The 24,254-nt window shown below is 34.5% G+C and overlaps 2 protein-coding genes across 6 annotated transcripts in view; one reads left to right on the forward strand and one right to left on the reverse strand.

Annotated features, from left to right (window-relative positions):
- HTR2B (5-hydroxytryptamine receptor 2B) overlaps window positions 1-24,231 on the reverse strand; it is a 31,205-nt gene extending 6,974 nt beyond the window's left edge. The window contains exons 1-3 of one of the 4 annotated variants that reach the window (XM_082466174.1): window positions 11,857-24,231; window positions 10,263-10,738; window positions 1,166-1,366 (exon numbers count right to left, since the gene is read on the reverse strand). In XM_082466174.1, the coding sequence (XP_082322300.1) occupies window positions 1,166-1,366; window positions 10,263-10,680 (619 nt within the window). In that variant the 5' untranslated portion in view covers window positions 10,681-10,738; window positions 11,857-24,231. Of the gene's footprint in view, window positions 1-1,165; window positions 1,367-10,262; window positions 10,969-11,856 lie in introns of all 4 variants that reach the window. The other 3 variants (XM_082466173.1, XM_082466175.1, XM_082466176.1) reach the window with 3 other exon arrangements.
- PSMD1 (proteasome 26S subunit, non-ATPase 1) overlaps window positions 1-24,254 on the forward strand; it is a 102,997-nt gene that overhangs the window by 38,035 nt on the left and 40,708 nt on the right. The window lies entirely within an intron of this gene.

Raw genomic sequence — 24,254 nt, forward strand, 5'->3', positions numbered from 1 at the left:
ACATGAACTACGTTAGTTTTCCTTCTCTCCACTCTAAATTTTGGCAGTTGTCACCCATCCATGCCCTTTCCGTAGCTTCTTTTTTAGGGGCCTCTTCTATCGATCAGCCTCTGTCCCCAAAGCTAGCCTTTTCTCTCTGCTTGCAGATATCTCCATTCTGAATAGAGTTTTCCTTGACCCTAATTTCTTCCCAAGCCAGACTAGTAACAGTCCTTACTTTTACCTCCAAACTTTTCAAAAGAGGGTTGGCCTTCGTATCTTTATTCCAGGAATATAAAGGTCATTTTCAGTGTCTTGCTTTCTTGTTTTTTTCCCCCAGCGTTCTTTTTTCTGATTAGGGAGAGAAGTTACGTCTTTTTCTTTCTTCCTTTTAGCATTTTCAGGTCTCTCTTGATTTTTTTTCCTCTTTGAATTTTTCCTTATTAGGAGAAAGTGAATCTGCTGGCAAACTGTTAATGATCATAGTAACCGTTGTGAATCTGTTTGTTTTTCTGATACTAACTTACTTAAAAGATTTGAGTTATCATTTATGCTGTACTTCATGCTAAGATACTCTAATATAGCAGCTATCTTTGAGTATTAAACATGGGCACAGGGGCATAAAACAGTTTAGAAGAAATATGATTTCTCCCAAAAATTATTTCTGAACATCATTTGTATCTCTCTTAAAACTTGTAATTAAGCATGTTCAAAACACTTAAACAGACAGTAATGCCTTTAGTCTGCGTACATATTGGTTTCCAAGGTGAATATATGAACTTTGATACCTGCATACAAAAAGTTTGGTTTCTTTTTGTTTTTGTTTTTGTTTCCTCTTTTCCTATTTATCTTCTTAGGTGTGATTTAAGATGCATTTCATTTTTTTTTAATTGTTGTTACTTTAATAAAATTTCAAGATTCTGCATGCTACCCAGACCTTAATGATCGGTTGACAAATATGAAAACTGTTTTCAGATTTAGTCTTCCTGCATGTCAAAATCAAGCCTTGAACTTTTCTGCTTTTTCACACTTTTTGCTGATAGTGTGCTTTAGAAGCTATATGATGAATGTAATGTTATGAGGAGCTTGTATTGGTGTAACAGTGTCTACCAGGCCTGCTAATCTCCTAGCCCAATGGAACCAAAGGCTATATACACCACCACACACCCTGACATTCCCCACATACCTATTGAAATTAACCACACCACTGTAATCTTGATGAATGCTGTAGCTGGTGAGTTATATTGATTGGCCTGGATTGGCTTTTTGATGGCTATGTAACGATCCACTGAAATGGCGCAAAGATGCATGATGGATGCAGTAGAAAAAAGAACGTCAAGAAATAACCAGGCAGGGCATAGAACGAGTGGGAGGGGCCACATAGCCTCTGAAAGAAAGAAAAACAAAAAAACATATTCTCAAAATGGCAACCTTTAATCTGCAGTTTCTTTTTTAAGTGATACATATTTTTTAACCTTTTTCTGTATTCATCTGAAATTTTATGACTTAAGCTGCAAGGTAATGTTTGACTTCAGATAATGGAGTCAGTAATATTAAATACATTTCTGTAGATGGTACCCTTTAAATACATTTTCTGTTTTGTATAATAATTACAGCTCTTTTCCTAAATCAGTTTAGCATTTTTAGCATTATTTTGACCTTTGCTCTTTTGTGTATTCCTTTTGTGATCTTTTAAAAATGTATACAGTGTTGCAACTGGAACTTAACCTTACTATTCAGATAAAATTTATTTTTAAGCTGCTATTGTATTTTTTTTTTTTTAAAAACATTTACCAAATAGAGGAAGCAATATAATGTGGCAAAAAGAATATTAGCATGGCAGTCTCAGTGAGGCCTGGGATTTTGGCTCACTTCTAGCATTAACTAGCAGTATGATCCTTGTTTATAGCAAACTCTAATTTGGTGAAATAATTAAGTGGAATGACTTGAGTTTTCCTTTTGACAGAAATAGTTCTTAAATAAAGTTTGCAAAAGGAATGGCTTCAGATTATTCCAAAGAAAAGTGGGTTGTTACCCTTCCGATATAGTCCATCCTTCACTCCATGCAAGGAGATGTAATAAGCAGTACAGACTTCGGTTTAAAAAGAAAATCTCATTATTAAGCATAGTACTTTATTTAACAAATTCTTATTTAAAAAGCATTTATTCTATACCTCATACAGTCTGAAACACTTTAGAAATATTAACTTTTTAAAAAATTTCAGGTTTGGGGTATGATAGTTTTCCAATAAATTTACTTAGACGAGTATTCATACATGTATGAATGTGATACACTATGCATTATACATATAGGCACTACTAAATTTTGCAGTCTTAAAACAACTAAAATTTATTATAGCGTTTGTCCTAGAGTATTTCAGTTAGAATCCATTTTACAAACACACACAGATTTTAGAACTTGTTATAAAAGCAAATTCCTCCTGTATAGAACAAATGTCATACATGAGATTATATAAACCCTTTTTATGGTTTAATTATATGTCCACTGACATGTGAACTACTTTTCTTTTCCTGGTTTTTGCGAGTATATCTGACTTTGACAGGTATAAAATGATTGAGATAATTGAAGGGGGAACCAAGATAACTATCTCAGGATTTCAGAGCACCAAGAGACCCTTTAGTTGTAAACTGTTTAAATTCAGGAAGCCTGGGGGGAGTGGAGAAAGGTTAGTATCCCAGACCAAAAAAAGACCAAAATTTAGGGAAAGAGGTTTTAAATAGACTTGAATATGTCTTTTTCAAGACTCAAGTAGGATCTCAGTGAAAAATATGTGGATACTTCACAAAAAAAGGTAGGTAGCAAGGCTGACAAACGCACCTTTTGGTGCCTTCTGTTTCCAGAGTTGGTATGTGGCATTCTTAATAGGAATATTAAAATATTTCTTTTTAAAACAAAATCAGTATGAATTTTTTATTGAAAAAGGATAAATGATTCCTTGGTACTTGGTTCCATGTTCAGCAGATTCTTTAAAAAAGATTTAAAGCATTAGGTGGAAGGAATAATTCATACTTTTAAGTAAGTTACTTTAATCAGACTCTTCCTGCTTCACTGAATTGGGGGTGGGAATAAGGGACAGAGATGATAAATTATAGTCATTGAGCTGGAAGAGACCTTAGAGATTATATCATTGATTTTGCAGATGAGTAAATTCTGGTACAATTAAGTCTTTGAATATGAGAGGGAGCATTTATTTATCAAAATTTAAATGTTAATTGAAAGTGTTCTTTAGGACCTTGCTACTCAAGGTGTGCTCGTCAGATCAGCAAGGATCAGCATCACCTAGGAACTAGTTAGAACTGCAGGCTCTTGGGCCTCATCCCTTAGGTACTGAATCATACTGCAGTTGAAGGAAATACCAGGTGATCTGTATGCAGATTAGTGTTTGAGAAGCACTGCTTTCTTGAAAAGGTTGTGTATTGAGTTTGCTGGCGTAGGATAGGCACTCAGAATTCCTCATAGAAACGAACTTATGGAAGACTGCTCAAAATAAACAAAGAAATAAAGTATGGCAGAGAAACTTGTGTTTAGAATGAATCTAATCAGACTTTCTCCCTCTTAGCCATAGTGTTCAGTTTTCGTTAACTAGTGTAAAAGGACCTTGAACAAAGGCAACAATGTACTCTTTGACCTGAGCTTAAGCAAACTTATGGTCTAGAGTGGAAAGAATCATATATGACAGATAGTTTTGCAGTGGAAGCTACTTGAAGTGGGGCTTCATCTTAAACTATCCTGAAGTTCAGATTTAGAACTGAGTAGGAAGTAGAAAAATAGTCAAGCCTAGAGCTATGACCAGAGATGTTAATCATAGTTAAGGATTTTAAAAGGCAGATAATTAATGTCTTATATCTTAGGCTTCCTTTTTTTAAATGCATGCTCTCCATCATCTTTTAAAGTGGGTTGCTAATAAATTTGAACTTGCCTATTTAGCTATTCTAATTATGGATTATATTTTTTTTAATTAAGGTCTGGAAAATTCTAGTCATAAATCTAGTAGCCGTGAGTAGGAAGCCACAATAGTATTCTCATATGAAAAGTACATGTCTTTGGAATTGAACTGCCTGACCCACATACTTCTAGTTGTGAGCTAAGAGGGAAAGAAAGCTCTTTAGTGCTGGTTTTAGTTAAGCCTGTGAAACCTTGTTAGCCTCCTTTTCCAACATAATGAATTTATTTTATAAACTCCAATTTTGGAACAGAAAGTGGATAGTGGATATTAAAATTAATGCAGATCATTAAAATTTTATTACTTGAGTGCTTTCTTAATTGATAACAGTAGAGATGTTGAAACGTGATAGAGCAATTTCTTAAAGAAAGAGACTGAGGTTTAGAATTGAGTGATGGATCTTTTTGATTAACCTTTATGATTCCAAGTTTCATGAAATACTAGTGAATAGACTGTTTTTATGAAACTAATATAAAAGTAACAGATGACTGCATTAAATAGAAATCTTTTATACAAAGCTAAAATAATTGCCTAAGTAGAAATCACGTAATACAATAATTTATACAAGTTAAAAACATTTCTAGACATTCTCAGTTTATAAAAGGACTTTCTCTAGTCGAGATATTTTCATTCTAAATAGTATTAATTTGATAGGCTCAAGGTCAGAAAAGTTTTTTACTATTCAGAGTAACTGAAAAAGGTTAACTTGGTATGGTGAGATAGGTTAGCTATTCAAAAACTTATATGTTATTTTTATTAGGAGTTTTAATTTGTTTTAAGGATTTATAATTTCATTTATTTGTTATAATGTATTATGTCTAACTTATTTCCATAAGAATGTAATGTATTATTTTAAATGGAACATAAAAAGAAAGAATCTAAGGGAAATAAGTTATCAGGTACTTAAACTAAATTAATTACTGCTGGGGCTCTAAATTAGACTTTTTTTAATAAAAGCTAATACAGAAAGGGGAAGACATTTATATTATATAGTATTTGTTGTCCCACAAAAAGAAAGCACACAAAATTTCTCTGAAAAACAAATCCCATTTCCCACCTCATTGCCCTATCCACTTCATTAAACTCAAAGAGGAATTTACTTCCAATAAGGTTTGAATAATGGCATTTCTTTGAGTGCCTAAAATAATTACAAATTGATAATTATAGGAGCAAGAAAGTCTTAGATGAGTCTTGGATCATGGACAGTTCGTTATTTATCTAAAAATATTAGTAGCACAAATATCTTGTTTAAAATGAAGACTTGTATGCTGTAAGTACCATCATACATAAGGGGTGGTAGAATTGCCGTTCAGTTACATACGTTGCTATTTGTCTCCCAAGGAAGGTTCAGTAACTTTTTAGACCTATGTCTAATATCTTCCTCAGAAAAGATGTCTGGCAATCATTTCAAGGATTCATGCAAGTATTGGTTAAGACCCACGTATTCTGTATCATTTAATATGAAATATAACCTTAAAAAAATATTGGGTTCTGCCTTGTCCCTAGAGAAAATTCTATGGTCCTCCTGTTAGATCGAGTTATTTAAGATATAAATGTTGTCTTTGCCAAATATTATAGTTTTGGTTGATATGATTTCTCATTTCATTTGAGAAAGCAGAGTAACAGAGGTTAAGAGTGTGGATTCTAGAATCAGTTCTCCTAGGTTCAAATTTTATCTCTGCCACTTACTTATTCCTATGTCCTCCCTTGTAAAATGGGGATGATAATAATAATACTGGTTTTATAGAGTTGCTTTGAGGATTAAATGCAATAATACATGTAAAGTGTTTAAAACAATATCTGGCATAGAGAAAGCACTCAATAAATGTTAGTTCTTATTACTATTATTGTTTGACAGAAACTAGCCAACTAGCCCAACCATTAAAACACTCCCACTTAGAAACCATGAGCCATATCATCAGTATAAAAACCTGGTATGTTTGTCTTCCTGCTTGCTGTAGCAAGAGTGCATGCATCCAATTAAACTTAAAACTGTACTTCAAAAAAAGGGCATGAGAACATGGTTAACTGTTCAACTTTTAATTAAATTTGTCATGAAAGTATGCCTTTTACTAAAGTTGAATTTTAACTATGTTATATATGTGGCAAAGAAGCATAAGTAACCGATGTGCATTGCCAAACATTGCCATGCCTTTTTGTTTGTTTTTTGTTTTTTTGTTTTGGGTTGTTTGTTTGTTTGGCTTTCTTTCTAACTGGTATAAAAACCTGAATTTTTAAACCATAAACTCCATTTCTTGATGAGGTAAACTAATTTTCATCTGAAACCTGCTTATCCTTTGGGTAAGTTTTTAGTTTGGAAAGCTGAGTTATGTCATTCGTTTGGAAAGTAATTGACATTAATCTCTGAATCTGGCACATAAAAGATTTCCCTTTTGAGGATTTAAAGACTATTTTTAAAGCCATTCCAAGAGGACTATGTTCATTGAGGTAAATAGTTCATGAATGTGTTGGAGCAGGACAAATCCTAAATGGCTCTAATGTCCGAAAAGGACATAGTTTTCAAGTACACGTTTTTTTTAATCTCAGAAATTCTTATGTTTCTATATTTATCTTCTGGAAAAGACAGACCTAGATCAGTGCTTAAATTTTTATTACGAAGCTTCTGCTTTGTTTTCGTTATTCTTGTTTTTTTCATTACATTTAAGCATATGAGGTATCCTGGGGTTAGATGTCTAATATAGTGTTTTAAGCGTTTTGAGTGATTTAATACTTATGAAAATTTTTCCTTGGTTTTTTAAAATTTCCACCTTCCAAAAAGAGGTGCCTTTAATTGCTTTGCTCCCTCATTTAAGAATTAGGTAGAGCAGCATTTCACTGCATAAACGAATAACTGATTTTTTCTTTTACTGCTATACATTTATCTCATCTCTGGTGAAACTCACATCCAAACTAAATCTTATATTTAAGTATATAAACCCTTTGCATGTTGTACTGATAGTTGCCAATTATTAGTGCCTAAAACGTGCTGGGACCTACTTGACAATTTCACAAGATATTGGCAATGGAAAATGTAGCATAACCATTTTACAGACAAGGTGATTGAACTCTGATATGTTGTTAAGTGACTTGCCTAAGCCAATACAAGAGAACCAGGATTCAAAGCCTAGGGTATCTTGCTTCAAACCCCCATCTTCCAGCCATTTTATATACCCTCTTTCAACTGTACCACAGATACTGTTTCAACTTACAGATCGTGAGACATGGATTAAAACTTGTAAATAAGCCAGTAATGACCAATGAATGACCAAATACTGTATTTTCTCCCTTTACATTTTTAATCATTTATTTCATGAGAGAAGGCAAAGTTCAGAGACGTTCTTAAACTGTGAATAATCTGTCTTTTTTATATTGGCATATGATGTTCTGTTTTCCTTTGCGTCCTACTCAAGTATTTCTAACCTAGGCAACTTCAAGCCTTATGTTATAAGCTACTAATTTGTGATCATGATTTTTAAGAATTATAGACAAGACAATAAAAAACTGGAAAGTAAAGGTTAAGTCCAATGCTCCCAAGGAGGAAGAAGTGACAGAAAAGTTGATGTAGCACAATTTATTTGAAAGACCATGTTATGCCTGCCAGTCATAATAATCTTGGAAAAATAGAAATTCAAATAATATATAATCAAATATTATACAGATTATTGGTTGAATAAAATGCTTCTCAGTGTAAAAGCCACTTTAAAATTTTCAGTGCTCTCCTTTTTTTAAAAAAACTACATTTTATTAGAATATAAAGTTTGTGTTACTTTCATTGAATTTCCCTGAGATAACTAAAATAACTTATGTCATTCATAGTGGTAATTAGTTTGTTTATGTTTACGGAGCCAGGGACACTTTTGTTTGTACAGACTTCAGAAGTTCTGAAGATTATCCCTATAATGAGAGAAAAATACACAAAATCTACTCCTGCATTTTAAGATTACAGAAATTCTTATAAATGCATTAATTTAGAAAGTCTTAGTATTTGTTAACACATGAAAGGCTATCAAAAAATCTTAGTATTTGAAGTCAGGTCCCCATTTATAATATGTGCAGTTCCCAATTTATGAATGCATCCTTTTGAAGCTTTTTAGAGGGCAACATGCATTTTCTCATACATTTTCTCATAGAAGTAGAATAATGTTTTCAATAATGAATTAATGCAGTAACATTTTAAATAGTGGTTAAGTTCCCAGGTTAGTTGATTTTTAAAAATCTGCTAACCTTTCTATATAGCTTAATTACTGATAGTAGAAGTGTTTCAGTCTATGAAAGAGTTTATTTTGTAATTAAAAATTTACATTTGAAAGAAGGAAATGAGGTTAAAAATGTAATAATTATTTCAGACATAGATAGGAAGACATTCTACATATTTTATGTTAAAATATGTTGGATTTTCTGCTGACTCTTATAGCTAAGAATATCTTGGGCCCCAAATATTTAAATATAAACTTAGTTTTCAGCTGCTATATACCTACTGTTTTCCTGTGGAATACATGGGATTATCACTGTTGTCTGCTTTTGTGTTTTGTTTGTCAGCTTACTTTAATGCCATGAAACTTTGCCTTTTAAGATTCCTTAACTGTTTAGCTGTTGATTTAAGTATCTACCACAGTATTTTGCAAAGACTAATAGATGTTTGACGGACTCATGGATTTTAAAGTTAAAATTCACTTCAATCTCATTTATTCAACATAACATCAATTAAATTTTGTGGTAGTATGAGACGAGCATTTTAACATTTTTTGTACACCTAGCAAAGCACAATTTAAAGAGTGATTTGACACATTAAACTATTGTGTGCATGGAGATAAGAGTTTGAATCAATGCCTATACAGTCTTTACCATATATGCATAAATGTTCCTGCATAATCCTCATTTATTTCTTTTAAACTTTATTCAGAATTAAGATTGTTTAGGTTCTCCTTTAGAGTAAGATTTCTTAATTATTTTCCATGGTTATGTGTAGCACTAGATTATTCGAAAGGTTGCAAATTTGTAAAAGGGAGGGGTATAGACAGGCAATATTAATGATTAGAGAGTCTTTAAAGCAGAAAACCTTATTCATTACTGCATGTCCTGCCACAGAATTTAAAGCCTGGGTAAGTGCTGATTTAGAATGGGAAGTTTTAGCCCGTCACCATCTGATTATATATGGGGGATCAAGTACTTAATTTTAGATATCTTTCTGTACTTACTTATAAAAATGTAACATTTAAACCTGAATACAATAGTTTGAATGGCAGTTTTTCTTCACCTTCTCATATATATTCTAGTTAATAAATTTTACTTCTATAACCTGAAATATTTTTATCTTCACCATATAAGCAATTCCAAGAAGCCCTGTCTGCTACAAATAATCATTTTTCTTAAGCAGTTAATGAATGGAATATCAATTAATGTCAAGCATTAAATAAGTTAAATATTCTCTTAATGCTGATTCTTCAGAGCCCTCATAATTCATCATCAGAATTATTTGTGTTTACCCAAATTCTCTAACTAGAGATGATATGCATGAATAGGAAACTACTTATATCATTTTAATATCATTATCTTTTTTATCGATATTATAACTAAGATTTCAGTTCTAATTATATTTTAAATTATTGTAATAACTCAGGTTTTGATCCCTTATTTTAGTAACTTAGAGGTCTGATTCTTCTAACATATATCAAGGACACAAATGGTCAGAAATCATAAAAACTAAACAGATGGATCATCTCTTGAGATGCTCTGAGCCAGACCATTCCTTCGGCAACCAAACATAGCTTTTTGTTAACAAGACACATGTGTAAGACTTGTGTTTAAGTCTTAAGTACACAAACTATAAAGAGATATAACAAGACTTTTTAGAACAATTCCAGTTTAAATTGGGGTTTAGAGATTTATATTGGAATTTAGTGATTCAAAGACCTTATTATTAATAATTAACCCAGCACATTAACTGTCACAGCAGTGTCCTAGATATTGCTTTATCAAGAAAAAAAAAAGTACTAGTAATGGGGTAAAGGATAGGTCTGTTCTTCACAATAATTTTTAGGTAATGTATGCAGAATATATGAATATTGCTAACTTGGATGACTTTTTAAATGATTTTGTTAGGTGGCTGAGGAGGGAATGGAATTGTTTCTAAGAAATTATTTTTTGCTCTTTAAAACTGTTTATCAACCATAGAAAATGATGAAAAATGAGGGACTGTTTACTCACTGTACCTTTAAATAGTCCAAGTCCATATTTAAAGATTAAATGAGTATCCATTTCTCTAATAGTATACCATAGTTCGGTGGTTTGATGGCAGGAACAAAGTGAAATACTTACCAAACATTATTGTCAATAGGGCAATCGGCATCACAAACAATCCAACCAGCAAATCAGCCACTGCCAGGGACATTAGGAAATAATTGGTAGCATACTGTAACTTTTTCTCCAGTGCAACAGCCAGAATAACAAGGATGTTTCCACCAATTGTGGGTATTATCACCATGAGTATCAGAAGAGCTGCCCAGCGCAGCTTATTTCCCTGTTCCTCAACAATCTGTTTCATTTCGTCTGGTATCGATTCTGTCTGTAATCCAGACCAGTTAGAAGAGATTAAGTGGTCAAATGAGCTCTGCAAAATGTGCTCAGGAATTGTGCGTTGTTCGAATATTCTATAAGAGAGAGCCATTCGTTGTTTTTCTTTAATTTGATCCAATTCCAGACAGTGGTCAGCATGGTCAGTAGCTAAGCTGGTCATCTGCGTTTTTAAGCCTTTGTACCCATGCCAAAAACTCAAGGCCAAAGTTGACTCCTTCCTTAAAAAAAGAATTTCAAGTTCTATAAAATGAGAACATACATACATTTGTCCATGTCTGTAGGTAAGGCCCGAGTGTTTAGTATTCTGCAGAGGTTCAGGTTTCAGAAGGCTTAGTGAAAGAAACTGATAGCTGTGAAAAAAAGACTATATTTTTGGTTTCTCTCTCTCCCTTTTTTTTTTCTTGTAGTGGTGGAGTCGAGTTTGAATTTGAATGCCAGAGAGTTCCCCCTAGATATAAAATATGCCAATTGCATTATTTTATTTCTTTATTTTCAAAACCCAGTTTAAAAAAACAGTTGAATTTATTAGTAGCCCCTCCCTTCTCAATAGGTCTCTTGTGCATTTGTGACAGTGCAGCCAGTTCTCATAAACGTATGCCTGGTATGCTCCAATTAATGAAACGAGATATATTAATTTTTTCAGTGGTATAATAAAAACCTAGGTGTTTCTGACCCTTGGATGTCTTTTTACCTTTACTTTAGAATATGTGCAGAAGATTAGAAACATCAGAGCACCAAATAGTTCTGAATAGAACTTTTCATACACACTGGCCATCTACCTAGAAACACTCCAAGCCCCCCTAACGTATAAATAAATGATTTACCAGCTAGGAATCCTTATTTGTAATTGGGTTTTGTCTGAGCAGGTTTATTTTAATACTGATATAAATGCCATTTTTTAAAACATTTTAGAACTCCTTTAGTTTGAAAGAAGGGGAGAAAATAAGTATTACTAGAATCCAGATAATTGCTTTTACTTATTTCATCTTTCAAAGAAAGCATGTTTCTGCAACAAATATTTTCCAAATTTATCACTTTATGTTTATCGCTTTATGCCAAATTTGAACCAGTTCTTTTTTGGTTTTAAGTAGTAATTTTTTTCTTAACCTTCCCAGTTTCCGAGGGAAGGAGGGGAAGCTGAGAGGAAGATTAAATCATTTATTCATAAAATCTACAAATCCCACATTAAAAATCTCCCCTTTAACATTTGTAAATTTTTCATTTTGGTTTTTTTAACCACTGAATAGAAATAAAAGATTATGGTAGCAGAGTTTGTGAAGAAAGAAAAAAAGAAAACTCTTTAGATCAACTCTATATTTATTTGTTAAATACTTACCTCTTGCTTGCTCTTTACTCTCCCAAGCATGTCATCTTATCTGCTCAGTAGACCTGCTTGCTGCTGTGACTGAAGTCCTCCTCCCATTGACTTATTCTGAGCCTCCAGCGCTGGTGCTTGAAAGCAATGAAACAAATGTGTTGTATAGCTGTAAGCGTGCCAAGGAGGTTATTTCATCTTTGATACATTCATTTTTACAGAGTAGCAGCATTCATTATAATTCATAAAATTACTAGTTAAGTATGTTGAACCAGTTCATGACCCTTATTCAAGTTATATTCTTAAGAGCTCTCTTTAATATTGGGGGGACTGTAATAAACTCTGTCATTTTAGCTTAACGTAGTTTTGTTTTAGATTAACCCTAGGCTGTTTTTCCCATTTGAGAAAGAATAAGATACAATCTAGAGATACTAGAGCTTTAATTCTGTGAAGGTTCTGCCCAGTGAACCTTAGAGTGATTTCCAGAGCTCTAATTTCTACCAGTGAAACAAGATTCTTATCCAGCTTTTATGCCTTTGTTGTGGAACACAATTAATTTGCTCTGGTTACAACCTTATATAGAAGAACACAGAAAGGTTTGAATTCTACGTGCTTACATAAGTTTTAGAAGAGACTTTTTCATTGCTTGCTTTTAAAAAGGTGGCCTCTGGATTTGGGAGTTGGTTCATTGGCAGTTTTGTTTTTTTTTTTTCACAGATATATTGGGGAAAGTATGTGATATGTAATGAAAATATATTTCTGCCTTATTTCAGAAAATTAGTGTAAAAGTCTTATCAGCTATTCTATCTGAGTTTTCCTTGAACTGTAAGACTAGCTTAGTACTAGGACTTCAGCATTCTCAAGGTTTCCTTTTAAAAGGTCATCATAGGGGACTTCCCTGGCGGTCCAGTGGCTAAGACTCTGCGCTTCCAATGCAGGGGGGCGCATGTTCGATCCCTGGTCAGGGAACTAAGATCCCGCATGCCGTGTGGCAAAAAATAAATAAAGATCATCATAGATTGCTCATATTTTTAAATTATTTAATTACTTCTACATTGGCAACAGCATTTATGCCCTGTTTCAAATTTATATTCCTTACCTTGTGTGAAAGTTACTGGAAAATATTTTGTTCATTTCAGTTCTACTGAGCACTTCAGATTTTATTCAATATTTGCTGTTTTATTTTAACTCAAAATTCAATATTTTAGAAAAAATATTTACTAAGAATTTTGGATGAAAACGAATAAAATAATCCTCAAGAACAATCAGATGGATTTTAATGTGCCAGAATTTCTCTTCAAGACTATGAAAATGTCTTAAAATACTGCTTTATTCTGAACCACAGTTTGACCCCTATGCTCATGCAGGCAGATAGGTATCTGCAAAACAAGTAATGTCAGATTGAAAATAGCATCATTATATTTAATGAAAAGACTTGTATGTAAGAAACCTTCATTGATCTGTGTTTACAGATAAATTTATTAAAATATTCAATGAGTATATTATAAAAATACCAAACATTATTATTTTATAATACTGTGCCAATACTGAACCTTCTCACCCACATTCACTCACTTTCTTTTTTTTTTAATATTTATTTATTTATTTTATTTTTGGCTGCATAGGGTCTTAGTTGCAGCACGCGGGATCTTGGTTGCAGCATGTGGGATCTTTTCGTTGTGGCACGCAGGCTCCAGAGCACGCGGGCTCTCTAGTTGTGGCTCGCATGCTCAGTAGTTGAGGCGCATGGGCTTAGTTTCCCCACGGCATGTGGGATCTTAGTTCCCCTGCCAGGGATCGAACCTGCGTCCCCTGCATATGAAAGCGGATTCTTAACCACTGGACCACCAGGGAAGTCCCTCCCTTTTTTTTTTAAACCTTAACTAAAAGTAGTTAAAATTGGTTCTTGGAATGTTTTTATTTTATTTTTGTATTTTTAATTAGTTTAATGGCTAAAGGACATAACTAGTTAGAACAGCTACTTATTTGGCAACCTTGAGTCATTAGAAGCATAGCTGATAATCAGAGAGAAAGCAAAATAATAATAATAAAAGGGTAGATGAATCTCTCAGTTGGCAAATAACTAAACCTGTGCTGTAAAACTTCACGTACATTAGGCAGAAGGCTGTCTATAAGTCCCCACTCCAAATCTTTTTGCTCTAAACACACTCACAAAAACTTCTCTCCCCCATCTTTAATGAAAACAAACATTTGCACATGGTGGTAGATCTAAATAGTACAAAAGAATATCCATTGATAAATTCACTCTTGAGACGGTTTTTTTTGTTGCTGTTGTTTTAATATTTGAGACAGTTTTAACAAACACGTTTCCCCCCCTTCTCCAGAGTAGAGTAACAAATTAAGAGGTGGACAAGCACTTTGGTAATAGCAAACAGGGCCAACTAAAAAAACAGGAATTAAAAAGTGTAGGCGTGTAGGTCTACTCAGAATAGAGACTTGCAGCTCTCATAACTCAGCCCTCCACAACTCTGTGGTATAATAATTGATATCATAGTGTTGACTACCATATATTTAATAAAGGTTAAATCATCTTTATTCAGCTCTGTTTTGGATAACAAGAATACATGAAGTGCATTTTTTTAAAATTTTCATCCAAAATGACAAAAAATATAAAAGTATGATTCTAAATGGTAGAATGAGATTTCAAATATCTGGAAACTTTATTTGTGTAGAATATCTCATTTACCAAGAACTCCAGATAAATTAATTCTTACTAAAGTAGCTTAAAGGTCAGACTCAAACTCTAATCTGACCATAAACAAAACACCTAATTGGTGCCTTTTTTTCTAAAATACTTACTTTTATCCCTGATGCCTTTTAATTTATTGAACAGATTCTGTCTTCTACTTAAAGGGGCAGTCTAGTATCTTTTATAGGTTTAGGAAGACAACTTAAATGTCAGTCAAAGATATTTTTTATCTCTCAGTCATAGTATCTTTCAAACACTAACACACTAAGGAATTTTTGACAATATGTGGATTGTGTCCATTACATATTCATTCATTTGCGAAGTATTCATTGAGTTCCGTTAGCTTGTGGAGATACAGTGATGAACAAGATAAACATTTTCTGCCTTTATATCAATATAATTTATAATTTTATGAGGGGTGCAAACGCATATACTGATAATTATAATATAGATATGGTGCAGCTAAGACTAACTCACTTCAACAGGGCCCTCGGTGCAGCTCAAATATTTCTTGGCTTTTTTTTTTTTTTTTTTAATTCCTTTCTTGTTCACTCTCTTTGATGAGATCAGTGAAAGAGCTAAAACTTCGCTCATTCTTCCCTGATGACTGAATTTACCTCTTATTATTATTTATTTATTTATTTATTTATTTTTGGCTGTGTTGGGTCTTGGTTGCTACGTGCGGGCTTTTTCTAGTTGCGGCGAGTGGGGGCTACGCTTCCTTGTGGTGCGCAGGCTTCTCATTACGGTGGCTTCTCTTGTTGTGGAGCATGGGCTCTAGGTGCTCGGACTTCAGTAGTTGTGGCACTCAGGCTTCAGTAGTTGTGGCACTCAGGCTTCAGTAGTTGTGGCACGTGGGCTTAGTTGCTCCAAGGCATGTGGGATCTTCCCAGACCAGGGCTTGAACCCATGTCCCCTGCATTGGCAGGCAGATTCTTAACCACTGTGCCACCAGGGAAGTCCCTTACATCTTATTTTAATGAAAGACTTAGACCAATCTGAAAGCTCTGTCACCTTTCAACTTCTTAAAATGTCTTTCTTTTCATCCATCCTATCATTTGGGATCATGTTGTCATTCCTCTTTACCATAACTAACTTCTACTTAAATCCTTAGTCCCAACTCTTTATGGTAATTCTTTGCAATCTTGCTGAATAAAATATTTTCTTTTTCACACATAGAATCCATGCCTTAAATATTCATTTCCTCAGCTTTAACTTCTTTCTTGCAGACATGCTCAGGTTTACAGTTAATGAAAAATAAAACCTTTCTTTGTCCCTTAAGTCTCTTTCCTTCATCATTTGACTTCTTTAGAGAATTGCCTATCCTTTTTCCTTCTTACTACCCACCCAATATATAACCCTTGTAATCAGATTTTTATCCCCAATATTCTATTAAAATAACTCTTAGAAAGTCACTAATTAACACCAATTGTTGATTTTGTGCAATATTCATCACTATTGACTGAGCATTCCTCTTTAAAACTTGTATCTTTTTTTTACTTCAAAGACACCCTATCCTGGGTTCTTTGTCTTTCTTACAGAATCTTTTCTAAGTCTTATTCTACCCTCTTAATATGTAGATTTTCCAAGGTTCCTATCCTGTTAACTTTTCTCCCTCTTCATTTTCTCCTTGCATTCACTCTTATGGTTTCCCATTGACTTGTTGAAAAAAACTCCTAAAACTCTATTTCCAGCCCAGTGACTGTGATCTTGTGGTCATGAGATGAGACAAGCAGCATACTTAAGGGCTAGGAGACCTCAGACAAACCAATTTCTCTGAGCTTTAATTTCTACATTTGTAAACAGGAGGTGATGTAACCTGCTCTGCCGACTTCACAGCAGCATTTGACCAGTTGATCATTTCCCCTTCGCCTTCCTTAAAATAGTTTCTTTGCTTGGCTTCCACTAGACCACACTGTTGGATTTTCTCCTACCTCATTACTACTCCTTTGTAGTCTCCTTTACTTGTTCTCTTTCATCTCAACCTCTTTAATATTGGGGCTCCAATATTTCTGGACCTCCTCTCCCCTCACACTTGGTGATCTCAGACACACTTAAGGCTTTGAATACTACCTATATACTAAAACTCCCAAATTTGTATCTCTAGCCTAGACCTTTCCTTCAAACTCCAGACTGTTACATTCAATTACCTACTCAGTATTTCCCTTAGATGTCTAAAAACATCTCAAACTCAAAATGTCCAAAATTGAACTTTTGCTCTTTCCCTCCAAATCTGTTCTATCTATTGGTTTCTTTATCTCAGTTAAAGGCAGTTGCATTCTTCCAGTCTCTTTTTTTTCACGTCTTACCATCAGGAAATCTTGTTTATTCTACCTTCAATATATGTACCAAATTTCAAACATTTTCCCCCATGTTCATGACTACCACCAAGTCACAGTTATATCTTAACCAGATTTGTGAGATAGCCTCTTAACGCATCTTCTTTCTTCTACCTTTGCCCTCTGGTCTCAGTAGAGCAGCCAAAATTAACCATTTTTAAACAAGTCAGATCATATCATTCCTTTGCTTAGAATCCTGATTGCCCTTCACTTCCCTCATAGTAAAAACCAAGTTTCCTATAATCTGGCCCTGTTTTCAACTACTCTTCCCCTCTTCACTACACTCGAACTATTGACCTCTTTGCCACTCCTCAAACATGCTGGGCATCATTCCCCCACAGGGCCCTTGCATGAGCTGTTTCCTCTACCTAATATACTCCGTCTCTGGGCAGCCACTTGGCTCACTTCTTCACTGCCTTCTTTTCTTTGCTTAAGTATCACCTTATCATTGAAGCCTGCCTTGACTACTCTAATGAATACTGCAAAATGCCCCCTTCTCTTAGCTCTTCCAATACGCCTTACCTTGATTTACTTTTTTGGTTCTCCTTAGAACTTCACCTTTTTACTTACTTTATCATTTATCGTTTATTGTCTTTCTCCTACTAGAATGTAGTGTTTGTCTTTTTTGTTCACTGCTCTCTTTGAGTTTATCCTGCTTGGAGTTTGTTAAGTTTCTAGTCTCTCATCAAAATTTGGGAAGTTTTTGGCCATTATTTCTTCAAGAGTTCTTTCAGCCTTCTCTTTCTCTTCTCCCATTGGGACTCCCATTATGCGTATGTTGGTATGTTTTGTGTTGCCCACAGGTCTCTTAGGCTCTGTTCATTTTGCTTCATTCTTTTTCTGCTCCTCAGATTGGATAATCTCAACTAACCTAACTTCAATTCTCAATTAACCTAACTTAATATTATCAGTTAACCTTATTTGATTCTTTTTTCTGCCTGCTCAATTCTGCTGTTGAGCCCCTCTAGAGAATTTTTCATTTCTTAGTTTGATGATTTGAAGGGCAGGGGGAAACATGCTGATAATGCTGTAACTTTCTGAATGTTGCACATTTCTCTAGGTTCAGGAATGCAATCTGAGATTTTTAAGAGCCATGTTTCTTATTATGGTGAAGTAGCAATTTCTTTATATAAATCTTTTCAATCTACTTTCTTCTTACCTATTTGAGATATTTTCACTCCATTTTGGCAGCACCTGAAAGAAATTAATCTGTTTGGAAACATACCAAAAGCTTGTCTGAAACTATAATTATTTTTAGTTTTCTGAAGTCCAATAAGATGTTAAAAAAGAAATATTAAAGATCGGACTAAATTTGTAAGGTTTGGGGCAAGATCTGTGTGGTTTTGTTTTCCTGGTGGTACTTTACATGTAATAGATAGATAACTCAGTAAATACTAAATTGATGGTAAAAAAACTACCATAAAAACTGTAGTAAAAAACTACAAATAGCAGTAGCTTAGGATACAGAGTTTCATGGGACAGAAGTGTGTTTGGGAAATGAAACTGTTTTCTTCTTTTTCAGTTATTTTTGTGATAATATTTTATGTATGTTTTATATTGTTATGAAAACAAAATTCAAAATGTTTAATATCTCCCCTCTTTTAATGGTATTCACTTTTTAAATTTTTATAAACTAGCCAAGAAACAAAGAGAGCAAGAAATGTTGCTAGAATTCCCACAACATGTAGCTCCATTGTTGAGAACAAATGCAGCTAGCAAATTTGTAATTGTCTGAGTAAATATACTTTTAAATTTAACATATCAAAATGTAAATATGAGGAAAAGCTAAGTCATAGGTAACACATTTTGTGCTAATCAAAGTGTTGAATTCCTTGCTCTCTAACTATCCCCAGCCAATATAACAAAATCCACTATTTTTCCTGTGACTTGAACATTTCTAGACATTTATTTTTCTAAATATGTTCACAGAGACATAGAGATGAACTTTTATTGCTGATCAGGGATTAGTCATTTAAATACTTAGTTTTAAATGCTGATCCAAAGCCATTAAAACAAACTACAGGAATTATTTTGTGACATTATCTTAAACACATAAATGTTTACATAGAAAAGCTAACATTCAAGGAGAGTCAGAATTATTTAAAATAACTGAAAAAAAGCCTTATGAATTGTTATTAAAGAGTTAGTGTATTTTCTATTAATTTGCAGGTTCTTTCTCCTTCCCTTGCCTTGCCCCCCTCTCTCTCAGTTGCATCCCTGTGTGTAATATAATGTGTTTTTTGGTCTTCTATATTTCCTGTAAATTGATAGTTAGATCTAGAGGCTTGGTCACATTCAGGTTCAATTTTTCACTCTTTCTCTTTTTCTCCTTCTTCTCCTTTTTCTCCTTCTTCTCCTTCTTCTCCTTCTCCTCCTTCTCCTCCTTCTCCTCCCCCTCCTCCCCCTCCTCCCCCTCCTCCTCCTCCTTCTTTTTTATTAAGAAGGGGCTGGCAGTGCATATAAGGTGTAAGGTCTAGTTGTTTCTCTTTTCATGATATTAGCGTCTTTGATAATGATGCTGTTGTCCATTAATTCATTACCAGTTTCAAAATGGTGATGATATAATTTTATCATTTATTAGCTTAGTTTTAAAAATTATATATATATACCAACATGTATGTATGTATTTGGATAAAGATTAATGTAAATTTAGCTTTCAGTGAATGTTTGCATTGTGATCATTGCTTAGAAAAATTCTTTTGTCCTTTTAGAGCTGCCTGTTGAAAAATTAAAATAAACCTAGAATATTATGATTTTATTGTACTCTTGAAGAGGTTGAATGTCTAAGCTAATTAAAGAATTTGTCGTTCCTTGTCTTAACAAATTTTCTGAAGAAGGTGTCACAGTTGGAACTATTATTAGACTGAGAAACATAAAAGAATTTTTTATGTGCTTTTGAGTTTATAGCCCTCACAACCTATCTCAGTCTTTTATGGTAATCAACTAGGTAAAGCTCTCTGCGTTAGGCTCCCAGGCAAAGCTCTGTATTTATGTTCGCAGGCAAAACTTTTTTCTAAACCTCATGAAATTGTTAATGCCCTATTCTAAGTATAATACTTTTAACAAGTGGGAGATCATAAAATAAATGAAGTTTTAAGATACGTTTAGGATAAGCTCTTTGTGAGTCACTTTTCCCTGGAATATCCTGTCCTTGCTGCAGCTGAGGGGCAAGGTAAGTAAAGTGTTCTCTGTGCCATTAGCTCCCTAAAAGTTGGTGAGGAAATCTGGAGGTCAGAACCCTGAATATAACCAGCTTTCTAGGTTTAATACCCAGCTTGTTTTACATTGTTTTGAATGAACTTTTGGGTATGAGTTGCCTTACCTTTCTTAAAAAATAAGAGCCCAAACTACAGCATACTAGTAACCAAATTCCTGGTTCTGACCCAAAGGCAATTTCTGGTTATGCATTTAGATTTTAGTAATTATAGTATAGTATTCTACTCTACCACACCACTAACTCCCCAGTGTAAGTAAGGTGGAGCAGATATCATTTTATGCATGAAGCAGTTAAGGCTCAGAGAGACTTAGTGATTGCCATTCTATTAATAAATGGCTGCACTAGAATTGGAATCCAGGTTTTTCAAATTCCAAGCCCACGTTCTCTCTACCACAGCATGTTGAAAACGAAAGGGAGGGGAGGCAGAGAGATCATTTAAGGAATCACTGTATTATTTCAAGTGAGAGATGATCAGGGCCTAAAACAAGCAGTGCAAACAGAAACAAGATTTAACAGTTTCACTTGATTGGGCAGATTAGATGTGGGGAATGAGAGAATAGAATGATTGAAAATGTGAGTTTTCTTGGTGTATAGATGAATAGTCACGGTGGAAAGAGAAGCAGTTTAGGGGAGGGGTGCCTTTATTCCTCTTTCTGTACAGAATTCTGTGTATTGACTGAGGTATTTGTGGACTATTTAGTTAAAGACGTTCAACAAGCACTTCAAAATTCAGGATGCTGCTCAGATTATTTGGAGTCTTGGTAGGGAGTACAAGGGAATTAAACAGAGGGAATACTCTTAATTCCTGCGTCATTATGTTAATCCTGTGTCACTTACCTAATGAAAATGTAAATTCATAACTCTACCGAGGGACTACCATGAGGTTTATGTCCTCACCAAATTCCCACTGCGAAGGACCAAACCCATGTGCTTAGAACAGTGTTTCTGCCTATATACGTATAGTGCTATATTTTTTCCTCTTCTAGGGAAGATAGAGTAGAAAAAAGACACATATTCTTGAAAGCATTTTGATTTATTAATACGATTTAATATTGAGGTTGCACAAAATATTCAATAAACAGTAGTTAATAGCCAGTATGTTTTAAAAAAAAGGAATTCATATGTGCACTTTATGGTTGGATAATACGGCAGTGACTTGTGCATATGCCCTTGCACAATTCCTGCTCTCTGGAAGGTTGTACACATAGTAAGTTGGTAAGATGACTGTTAAGCTACAAGCCAAGAAATTTTATTGAAACAACAAATCAGAACTTAGTTACCTGTTCCAGTGTTTTACTTTTTAAAGTAGGCCTTCCCTAGCCCTTTATGTGGTCTCCCTGCTGGGAACTTAAAAGCACATAAAATTAAAAGACACTCAGTTAGCCCTTTTGAAGTAACTCAGAGGTACTTGTTAACTCTCTCTTTTTCGAGTTAAAAACTTAAGTGAGGAGGGGAACAAGGAAGTGCCTGATATTTTTCCCAGTGATTAACCCTTAGGCCTTGAACCTAGTAGGAAATACTTGTTGGTCAAGTCTGTAAATATATATTTAGTTTGGCTGCCTTTGTCTTTTATTAAGTAATAAAAATTATTTTATATTTAGTACCTAGCACTGTGCTACTAATTTATGGGAAAAAGTACGGAAGACACAGTCTCAATCCTTGCCCCTTGAGACACGTGCAGTCTTGAGTGGTTTTATTTATAATTTGTTATGTGATAAGATGTTTGAGTTTGTCAGAGGATTTGAGTATCAAAGTATGGACAGAACTGGGCTTCCCTGGTGGCCCAGTGGTTACGAATCCTCCTGCCAATGCAGGGGACACGGGTTCGAGCCCTGGTCCGGGAAGATCCCACATGCCTCAGCGCAACTAAGCCCATGTACCACAACTACTGAGCCTACGCTCTAGAGCCCGCGAGCCGCAACTACTGAAGCCTGCACGCCTAGAGCCCGTGCTCCGCAACAAGAGAAGCCACCACAATGAGAAACCCCCGCATCGCAACAAAGAGTAGCCCCCACTCGCCGCAACTAGAGAAAGCCCGCGTGCCGCAACTAGAGGAAGCCCGCATGCAGCAACTAAGACCCAACGCAGCCAAAAATAAAATAAATAATAAAAATAAATACATTAAAAAAAATTATGGACAGAACTTTTAAGTTCTTAGCCCAATGCAAGTGAAAAATAAAAGTTAAACAATGATGGGACTTCCCTTATGGTGCAGTGGTTAAGAATCCGCCTGCCAATGCAAGGGACACAGGTTTGAGCTCTGGTCCGGGAAGATCCCACATGCTGCAGAGCAACTAAGCCTGTGCACCACAACTACTCAGCCCGCACACCTAGAGCCCGTGAGCCACAACTACTGAGCCTGCACGCCTGGAGCCCATGCTCCACAAGAGAAGCCACCTCATTGAGAAGCCCGTGCACTGCAATGAAGAGTAGCCCCCACTCGCCACAACTAGAGAAAGCCCGCACACAGCAACGAAGACCCAACACAGCCAAAAATAAATTAATTAATTAATTAATTTTTTTAAAAAGTTAAACAATGATGCTGTCAACTACAGTAATTCTCCAGCAACCTCTTTGGTATGATATCACCTTTAAAATTTCATTTTTATTTCATAGGAATATTTCTCATTGATGAAATGTCCTGTAATAATGAACACTGATTTAAAACCTTTGATGATTGGTTCATTTTTAAAAGCCATAGAATCATAAAGTGGAACAGACCTTATGGAACTTTTAGTCCAATTCCTTCTTTTTCCGATGTGAAAAGGGATCCCAGAGTGTATGGTTAATCGAACCTTGTCTAAAATTATCCCAGCTATTTAGAGGCAAAACAGGAACTAGAACATGGGTTTTTTACTTCTTATATAACTTACTGTTATTTACCTCAGTACTCATTAACTGAAAGCATATGTGTATTTGCTCATTTGTTTCTATATTATTCCTGCATGATAGTCAAGAAATATTATCTCTAGTTACAGAAAAGAAAATTTAAGTGATTTGCCTAATGTCATGTACTAAGAAATTAACAAAACTAAGACTAGAACCCAGATCTTCTGTTTCTTAGTACATTGCTTTCTTTATACTACTTTTCTGTATTGTTGCCACTAGATTGTTTACAGATTTTTCGTACTAGGAACTAGCTTCATCAAACTGAGAAAGAACATTTTCAAGAAAGAGTGATAGCAGAGTTCTACCTTTTTTTCTTTTTTGAGGTATGGTTGATGTATAATATATAAGTTTCAGGTGTACAACATAGTGATTCACAATTTTAAAAGATTAAGTTCCATATATAGTTACCATAAACTATTGGCTGTATTCCCTGTGTTGTACAATATATCCTTGTAGCTTATTTATTTTATACATAGTAGTTTGTACTCTTAATCCCCTACCCCTATCTTGCCTTTCCCCCAAAATTCCACCTTTATAGACAGTTGCATAAACTTGGCTCTACTCCATTTGAAATTTGAATTTACCATTCACTGGAGTTTGAGGCTAGAGGGCAATTTCAACATAGAATTATAGATTTAAATTGGTCTGTAGGTAATAACTGCTTTCATTCACAACAGGATACTTTTTTAAAAAAACGTTCTATTGAAATGTAATATATTAATAGTCTCTTTTTTAAGTTTTTATTGAAGTGTAATATACATCTAAAAACAACATAATTAGCCTACAGCTTGATGAATTTTCACAACTGAACACACCTGTGTAACCAGCACCTAGTTCAACATCAGTACCAGCCTTCTAGAAACTCCCCTTACACTCTCTTCTAGTTACTACCCCATCCTGCTGCCCCCTCAGGAGTGACCACTATGACAGGATAGTCCTTTAAGATGAGATCAGATACTTCATTTGTCAAGGTTGTCCTCTCTTCTGTATTTGCTGCAAATATGAAGAAGATGAGAAAAGAACAATTTCTCTATTCTTATCAACACAAAAATAATTGCTGAAGACAAAAAAAATCAGAATTTTTTCATACCAAGTCTTATTTAACAATTTAATATTCAATCAGAGTAATACTGGGATATTTAAATCTTTTGTGCAGCTTTGGAAACATCTTGGAGTCTCTGTAAGTGGCTTTTGTCTTCTGAAACAAGACACAGAGTAAGCAGGAGTTATAAGAATGGACGTAGGGCAGCGTTCCCCCGTCCCC

This window comes from Balaenoptera physalus (assembly GCF_965194825.1).
Source record: "Balaenoptera physalus genome assembly, chromosome: 6".
Lineage (NCBI taxonomy): Eukaryota > Metazoa > Chordata > Mammalia > Artiodactyla > Balaenopteridae > Balaenoptera > Balaenoptera physalus.